Source organism: Camellia sinensis, chromosome 4 (assembly GCF_055761805.1).
Source record: "Camellia sinensis isolate YWXY chromosome 4, ASM5576180v1, whole genome shotgun sequence".
In the NCBI taxonomy this organism is placed as follows: domain Eukaryota; kingdom Viridiplantae; phylum Streptophyta; class Magnoliopsida; order Ericales; family Theaceae; genus Camellia; species Camellia sinensis.
Genome location: NC_138964.1, coordinates 213,156,054 through 213,164,588, shown reverse-complemented (window position 1 = coordinate 213,164,588; position 8,535 = coordinate 213,156,054). Strand labels below are relative to the sequence as shown.

At 34.4% G+C, this 8,535-nt stretch overlaps 1 protein-coding gene and 1 long non-coding RNA gene across 2 annotated transcripts; one reads left to right on the top strand and one right to left on the bottom strand.

Annotated features, from left to right (window-relative positions):
* Nucleotides 1-697: 697 nt before the first annotated feature.
* Nucleotides 698-1,801, top strand: LOC114291779 (uncharacterized). The gene is made up of 3 exons (XM_082924091.1): nucleotides 698-781; nucleotides 881-1,355; nucleotides 1,446-1,801. The coding sequence occupies exons 1-3, from the start codon at nucleotides 698-700 to the stop codon at nucleotides 1,799-1,801; spliced, it is 915 nt and encodes a 304-aa protein (XP_082780217.1).
* A 1,251-nt stretch (nucleotides 1,802-3,052) lies between these two features.
* On the bottom strand, nucleotides 3,053-8,440 carry LOC145789898 (uncharacterized). Its single transcript, XR_014328366.1, has 2 exons — nucleotides 3,654-8,440; nucleotides 3,053-3,556 (listed from the first exon to the last, which is right to left on the bottom strand). It is a non-coding gene; the product is annotated as an uncharacterized LOC145789898 (long non-coding RNA).
* Between the last annotated feature and the right edge of the window lie 95 nt (nucleotides 8,441-8,535).

Genomic DNA, 8,535 nt, shown 5'->3' with positions numbered 1-8,535 from the left:
CTAACATGGTTATGACATCAAGTACATAAGGAATGACAACTCTAGGATTACTGTAGTGTGCAAGCATGGATGTGGATGGAGATTGCATTCTTCTCCTATGCAAGGTGAGAGAACTTTTCAAATAAAATCATTCTAGCAAAAGCATGCATGTGAAAGGTCATATAATAATCACTTGGTGAACTCAACTTACTTGGCACACAAGTATATGGACAAGTTAAGGGATGACCCTAACATCAAAGTTGGGCCTATGCAGAAGACAGTTTGGAGGGAGTTAATGGTTGATGTTAGTAGGCCTCAATTGTATAGGGCTAAAAAAAAAGCAAGAGAAGTTATTGAAGGAGATCAAAGGGTTCAATATGCAAAGGTGTATAATTACTGTGAAACAGTGAGGCTGCATAATCCAAACAGTGTAATGCAAGCAGTGGTGAATAGGCCCAATGAAGACATGCTTAGGCCCAACATAGAATTGCCTCCAGTTTTCCAGAGGTTATATGTTGGGTTTGCAGCCCTTAGAACAGGATTTGTTGGAGGATGCAGGCCTATTATAGAATTGGATGGGTGTCATTTGAAAGGAATCTATGGTGGACAATTATTATGTGCACTTGGAAGGGATGGGAACAACAACTATTTTCCAATTTCATGGACAGCTGTTGAGATAGAAAGTAGAGATTCTTAGGTGTGGTTTTTAAGGAAACTCATGGATGATATTGGTAGTGTTGATGACATGGGATGGGTCTTCATTTCTGACAGACAGAAGGAGTTAGTAGCTGCATTTGATGAGGTAATGCCAAATGTGGAACATAGATTCTGTATGAGGCATATTTACTCCAATTTCAGAGCAAAGTTCAAAGGGATTGAATTGAGGGACCTATTGTGAAAGGCACCTGCAACTGGGACTATGAGGGAATTTGAATTTCACATGAACAAGTTGAAGGAGATGGATCCAGAAGAGAAAGCATACAATTGGCTACGGAAAATAGATCATACTTTATGGACTAGGTCCCATTTTAGCCCAAGAAGTAGGTGCGATACATTGGTCAACAACATGTGTGAGTCATTCAATAACAACATCTTGGAAGCTAGGGACAAACCCATAATCAGCATGCTTGAATGGATTAGAAGGAGGGTAATGCACAGGATCCAAATCAAGAAGGAAAGGATGGAAAAATACACTGCTGAAATTTGTCCCAACATTGTCAAAGATTTAGAAGCACTGAAAGTGCAAGCTAGGAATTGTTTTGCAACCTATTGTGGTGACAGAAAATTTGAAGTAGATTGTGGTGATACCACACACATTGTTGATTTAGAGGAAAGGAAATGTAGTTGTAGGATGTGGGATTTGACTGGAATACCTTGTAAACATGCAGTAAGTTCCATATTTGTTTAAAGAGAGAAGCCAGAGGACTATGTGCACCCTTATTACAGTAAGCAACATTATCTTGTAGCCTACAACTTAATGATGCACCCTGTTCCAGGCCAGCATGATTGGGTTGAAACAAGACTGCCAGCAGTGGCTCCTCCACTGTACAGAAAGCAGCCTGTGAGACCACAAAAAATGAGAAAAAATGGTATAGATGAGCCAATAAACCCTGTCAGAGTTTCAAGGCAGCATAGGTTTATTGTTTGTGCTAGATGCCTTCAGAAAGGTCACAACCAGAGGTCATGTAAGGGTCTTGTCCATCCCAAGTCTAAGCTTTTTAAGCCAACAAGAAGTAACCAGCAACAACCATTTTCAGCAGCAACAGCAACAACAACTGCTTCATCAACACCAGCAACAGCAACAGCATACCAAGTAACCTGAACCTCCAATTTCATTTCATTTTGCAATACATGTCACAACAATGACTTAATACATATATAAATCATTGCAGTCCAGAAGGAAGCTCCCTAGTAGGAGAGCCAACACATCCTCATCTCAAGTAAGATCTGTTCACTTTGCATACTTGTTACATCATTGCAGCCTAGTTCTATTGTTAATTTGCATACTTGTTACATCATTGCAGCCCACTAGAATTGGCTACACATTTGAAGAATTTCCAAGTATGATAGACAAGACATCAACATCTTAGGTAAGCTCTCTCTCCTATGGGTGTCATTTGGTTTTTGACATAGTTGACAACATATAATTGCTTACTTGGACCATTATCATTGTAGCCCAGTAGAGTTCAATACAGTTCTCCAGAATTTGATTACTCCTTATCTCAGGTATAGTCAAATTTCATTTGCAAGTTCATTTGCTTTTATAGTATTTGACAAAATGTAATTGGATACTTGTGTGTGTTATTTTGCAACCCACTAGTTATGGCAGAGGAAGGGGTGAACCAATTAGAGGTGGCCGGGTTATGTCCAGATCTGCATTGGGAGGTTGCTTCATTAGAAAAGGTAGATGAGGAAGTGGGTCTGCAAAAGTTACAACTCAGAGGCAAACTAACAAAGGCAAAGGGAAAGCATGATGGCAGAGAAAGCTACAACTCAGCTTTTATTGTGTTTTGAGTAGTTTTCAACTTGTTAAACTATTAAGTGGCTTGTACCAATTTGTTTTTGAATTTGAAACTGGCTAGTATCTTAGTTTACTATGTTTTGAGAAGCCCAGTGGGTTGAATTGTGGCTTGTATTAAAGTAATGTGAACTGAAGCAAATGACCTTCCTATTATAATACCCTTTTAACAACTGGTTACTCTAAAAGCTTCCATTAATGTGATTCTATATTTTTTTACCTAAGAAGCATGTTTATGTATAAACGATATGGATTGCCTTTAGGTTCATATCTTGATTGTTTTGTACTTCACATAATTGATAGAAACACTATGCATAACATGATATGGAGCCTACAATAGGTACTACATATTGAAAGATCACTCATTCTATAGCATCATATTATATGTGGGCAATACAGTTAAGTAGATGAATTTTTGTTGCTTATATTTTAAATAGATGAACTTGTGTAGCTTATAATACACTTATTTTTTATCCGCTTGTCTTTTCTTTGACATTTGTTTTGTGTGAATCATTGGAGAAGTAAGAAGTCTATAACTATAATAGTATCTGCACATGTAATAAGTATAGAGATCCATTGAAGGCACCAAATGTTTTACAGGAGAAGAATGAGAACCATATGTTTCTATACTTAATAATGTCTGCACATGTAATGAACAAAACATTATTTCATTACAATTTCTTTGGTTCATCATATGCGTACATTTCTTGACCAAAACATTCTTTCATTTTACACCTTCATTTTTCATTACAATTGCTTCACAAACCATTGTACACCTTCATTTTCTACCTTGACTATATTTTTCATCTCTCAAACTCTATGGCCCAATAACAACCCATTTTTCTTTACTCCAGCAAACTTCACCCAAAACATTGTCACGATAAAGAAAAAAACCCATGTCCCAAACAGAGCTTTGCAAAACATTTTCTTTCTTCTACGGCTTCTTGCTAGTTCCTTCTCCAATTTGTTCATCTTTGCAACCATCCTTGGCAACACCTCCCTCCCACGTTAGCACATGGGTGGATCAACCCATTCAAAGTAGCCACAAGTTACATCAACCTATAATAAAAAAATATGAGTGCATAAATTCCTTTTCAAAAAAAATTCAATCTTTTTTTCCGTAAAAAAAAAAAAAAAAAAAAAAAGTTTTGCTTACTCCATATCTTGCACAACCATAAAACCTTCTACCCATATTTCTAGATGTCATTGAAGTCTTCACAGGGGATCTCTCTCCACAATAACATAGTCTTAGAGCATTTGTCCTTGACTGTCCACTTTCGGAAGCAAATGAAGAAGCCATCCAACAATAATCTTCAACTTTCAGAAAATCTGGGCAACTTTCGGACAATTTGGGAACATTTCAGTTTAGGGTTCTATCTTATTTGGGTCTTGATTTGTGTATATATATGGCAATAAGGGTGTTTTCGTCATTTGCCATATGTTTTTGGGCGGAAAAAAGTGCTCCACTTATCAGTTCTGGTCGTGCAACACACATACTGTTTAAACAAACAATTCCATTGGATTTTGCACTCTGGTATGAAGTATAGGGGGTTTAAGTGTTACAAATGAAACTGTAGGGGGGTTCCGTGTTTTGAGGCAAACCACAGGGGGTTAAATTAAAATTTACCCTAAAATAAATTATTACATTTATGTCTTACTATGTAAAAGTTTTTGTACACTTAAATTTTTTGTAAATTAAAAAATAAAACCATACAAGAATTATGTTTAGTGCAATTTATTAGAGTTATTTATGTATATATAATTTTAAAAATCTATGTCAATATGTTTAATGTAGTTTTTTTTTTTACAGTTATGGGACAAAAGTATTTTAAATAAATTGAAAACAAATAATTATTGGAGTGTTTTAAGCTTCTTTTTTAATTATAAAATTTTAATTTTACAAAAACTACACCAAACATACTTAAAATTGACTAACTTATTTGACAAAATAATAAAATTTTGATACCTAAAATGAGACAAGCTACAATAAAATAATTGAGACAAAACAACCACCGGAGCAAGTGGGCAAAAATAGCTCTCTAGAAATTATCACATGAGTCTGAAATATAATGGCCCGGTTGGGATGTCCATTTAGGCTAAAATAGGACAAAATATGTTATTTTAGCCAAATAAGATAAAATATTACATTCAATCTATAATCATTTCATTTTTTCTTTCACAAAAGTCAAAAAAGTTAAAAAGACTATCCCAAACAAGTTTTATCATTTATTCATATCATCCTTATTTTTTGAACAATGTAAATACAAATCCAGCAACGATTAGAGTTGCGTAGTTATTGAGTAATCCTGAAACACCATATGATATTGTTTACGTAATAATTCTGTGATAACCCAACCCGTATTATGCTTAATTATACATGTGTTTATGTATTTAATATGAATTTGCAAGTTAAGTATGTGAAATATGTGATTTTGGATTTTGTATCTATTGAATGTAGGAAAATCTACTGTAATTAGAACTTTGAGCTGAAAATTGAAAGTCCTAGGGGGATGATAAACCAAAACCGACTTCATATCTATGGTTAGCATGATTTTTAGAGCCTACGATAGAATTTTGTAAAATTACGATTCGTAATGTTTTAATTAGCCTATATTATATTTATACCTCTCTAGTTCTTAAGTGGATGATTTTTGGTTGGGAAAGCTTTGCTAGAGGAGTTAGAGAGAGAAAAAGAGGAGAAACAAGAGATTTGGTGAGGATTCAAGGGGCAAAACCTAGATTGAGCTAAGGTATGAAAATTTATTTGGAATTCTTGTATACAACTCATCTATTGCTTGAAAACATATAGAGATTTGAAAATTTAAAACCCTTTTGGGTTAGGGTTTTGGGTTATGTGTTTATTTGAGCTAAACTAAGAAATTGGAACTTGAATGCTTTGATTTTGCATGATTGGAGTCCAATCTTGTGAATAATGTATGAAACAAACTCTAGATAATTCATGAAAACAAGATTTGCTGAAAGATTGCTCATGGATCATGTATTTTGAATTTGTGTATGTAATGCATGAAATTGTGAAAAGATAAGACCATGGAATTATTGTTGATGCAAGATTGATATGTTTAATGAGGGATTACACTTGTATCATGCTTAGTTATCATGTTTTTGAGTTGTTTTTACATGAATTTGGGCTTGGAAATGAGTTTAGGAAGTTTGCATCTTTGAACCATTTTCGGACTGTTTGATTTTTCCCAGACGGCATGAGTGGCCACGGGAACCGCATGAGCGGAACGTGAAGAAAAAAAGAGATTTTCATTCTACTCTTTGGGCGCTCGAGCGGCCGGTTTTTCCGCTCGAGTAGATTTGGGCCGCACGAGCGGTCAAATTGGGCGCACGTGCGGCTAGTCCTGTTTCAGCTTATACCTGGTAACTTCAAATAGGCATATCTCCCTCATCTGGACTCCGTTTTAGACGATTCTTAAGCCTAAATTCAAGCCCCAGAAGTCTAGTTTTCAATGGTGGTGGTCTCATATCCAAATTTTAAGTACACAAATAGATATGCTCAAATTAGTGAAGATTGTTTATTTTCTTTTGACTGTTTCATGCCATTTTCTACCCTAACTTAGTTCCCTTTCGCTTCTGGCTATTTCCTTGAACCTTAAATATGTAAACATGATATTTTCAATGGAAAACATATGTGATTGTTGTAGGAGACATTAAGTTAAGTCATTAACATTTATGGCCGTTTCAAATACATCTGTGGCACAAGCTTCATACGTGAATCACATGTACAGAAGTTTAGCATTAAACACTTGAGAGGGATTAAAGAATGGGGAATGATTGAACGGATATGTAATGAATAAATCGATTGAAATTGAAAGTAATGTGTTTTGAAATGTTATGCTTGGTTATGTTTCTACAGGCTGAGTCGTTAAGGAGTGTCATCCAACCAAGCACTGTGAGTAACTTCTTTGTAACAATATTTTCTTATGAAATACTTTGGAATTGTGAAACTTATGCTTTGTATAAATTATGTGCTTTGACGAGTGTTTTCGAAATGATAAATATGCTTGAAATCTTCGGAGCAATTATGTTATGGCAAGTTTCTGAAAGAATGTTTTGATGAGAATGAATGAGTCTCCTTTTGAATAATGATTATGATAAATTTGGAAAATGTACTTTGACCTGCAGTAATCGTTATTTGTCTATGATCCATCTTAGACGTTTTGCATAAGCTAATAATTGGCGATAAACGTTATGTATGATGTCAACCTTTAACGATTGTCCTGTATGGTAATTCAGCAAGTTAATTAAGACCCTCAGGTATTCCGCTACGACTTGGAGTTATGAAAGGTTTCATAAAAGATTGGTAAGCAATATTTGATACTATGTGATTTGAAACAAGCTTTAATGTGATTGGAATCAGACTTAAATGTATCATATGATCGAAATGAAGGAACTTCATTAATATTATATGACATATGCAATATGGGCCCGATGCCGTTTTGATAAATGTTGGGCCCGAGGCTGTTTTGATATATGTTGGGCTCGAGACCGTTTTGATAAATGTTGGGCCGGAGGCCGTTTTGATATATGTTGATAAATATTGGGCCCGAGGCTGTTTTGATATATGTTGGGCCCAAGGCCGTTTGTTTATATGATTATGGATAATTGTGAGAACCTTATGATCATTTATTTACATTGCTATATTGTATTATTACTCATTGGGCTTCGCTCACCAAATTTTATGTATACACATGTAGGTAATCCATAACATGGAGCAAATCCCTAGAGTTAGCTTCAGGAGCCATTTTGTAATCCTATCGAGTCATGCCCCGAGATGGAGTTTTGTCTTTGACTCACACCACACATTGACCTCATTTTGTTTTGCTTTTATGGTCTTGGGTTTGTAAATATTATGTACAAATTTCCTATGGTACTTATACTTTGCTTGGGCATGTAGATGTGTGATGGTATTATGAGGTTAACTTTATAATTTTACTCATGATTGGCACAGCTCAATGGACTTCTCATTATTATATGCTTCCGTTTATGGCCCCATTAATCATAATATTTTGTATGATCGTTTGAAGCCTTCGGTAATTTACGGACTACTGGCCGGTTATGACCCAAACTTTTAGGGACAAGTTGGGGTCATGACAAATTCAAACCAATCACATAATAAGAAATTTTACGAAAAACGCGCTGACTCACCCTTATTAAATAATTGGGAGATTAAGGATAACTAACGTATGTTATAATTTTTTATTAATTAAAAATGCCATATGAATAATATCAAATGCTGCTCCAAAATTCTCTAATAATTTTTCGTTATTGTTTGGTGGAGTCACGTCAGCAACGAGCTCTATTAATGGGGCATAAAAATATTTTTTAAAAAAAAAAAATGGACCATATTTTTGTTTTGTTTTTACTTTTATGTTATCTTTCAACCATATTTTTGTCCAGTTATGCAGCAAGTTGTGACAGTTCAAATAATGGATAAGTACGTAGAAGAAGAGGAAGAAGAAACATACACAAAATGTGACTTTTAACAACTACTCAGACTAGATAAAAAAATGTCAAATACTTTGCACCAGATGCAATGTCACAAGCCCAACTAAACATTTAATGACACTACCAACCTTATCCCCCACCCCACCTAAAAAGGCCAAAAGCTGTAGCCATTTGCATCATCAATGCTACGTGTTTAACCCTAAAAAAACTCCAAAAAGTCTTCAGAATTTATTGCATCAGATTCATTATGAATGTAATTCATATCATATATAATATAAAATTTACATCTACACACTATATTATGAAATTTATTAAATGTGACCCACAAATGCATTAAGATGATGTTTGATCAAACTTAAACTGAAAAGTGTTGTATTTAATGAAATTTGTTTTATACATTAAAAGTTGGAATTTGAAAATTATTGTATGTGTTTGGATTTAATTTTCTAGAAATTGAATTTTTTGTTTTTTTTGTGTGTGTGTGTGTATGTTTGTTTGTTTGTTTGTTTTTTTTTTTTTTTTTTTTTATAGTGAATATTTTTAAAATTTTAAGCAATTTTTTTACT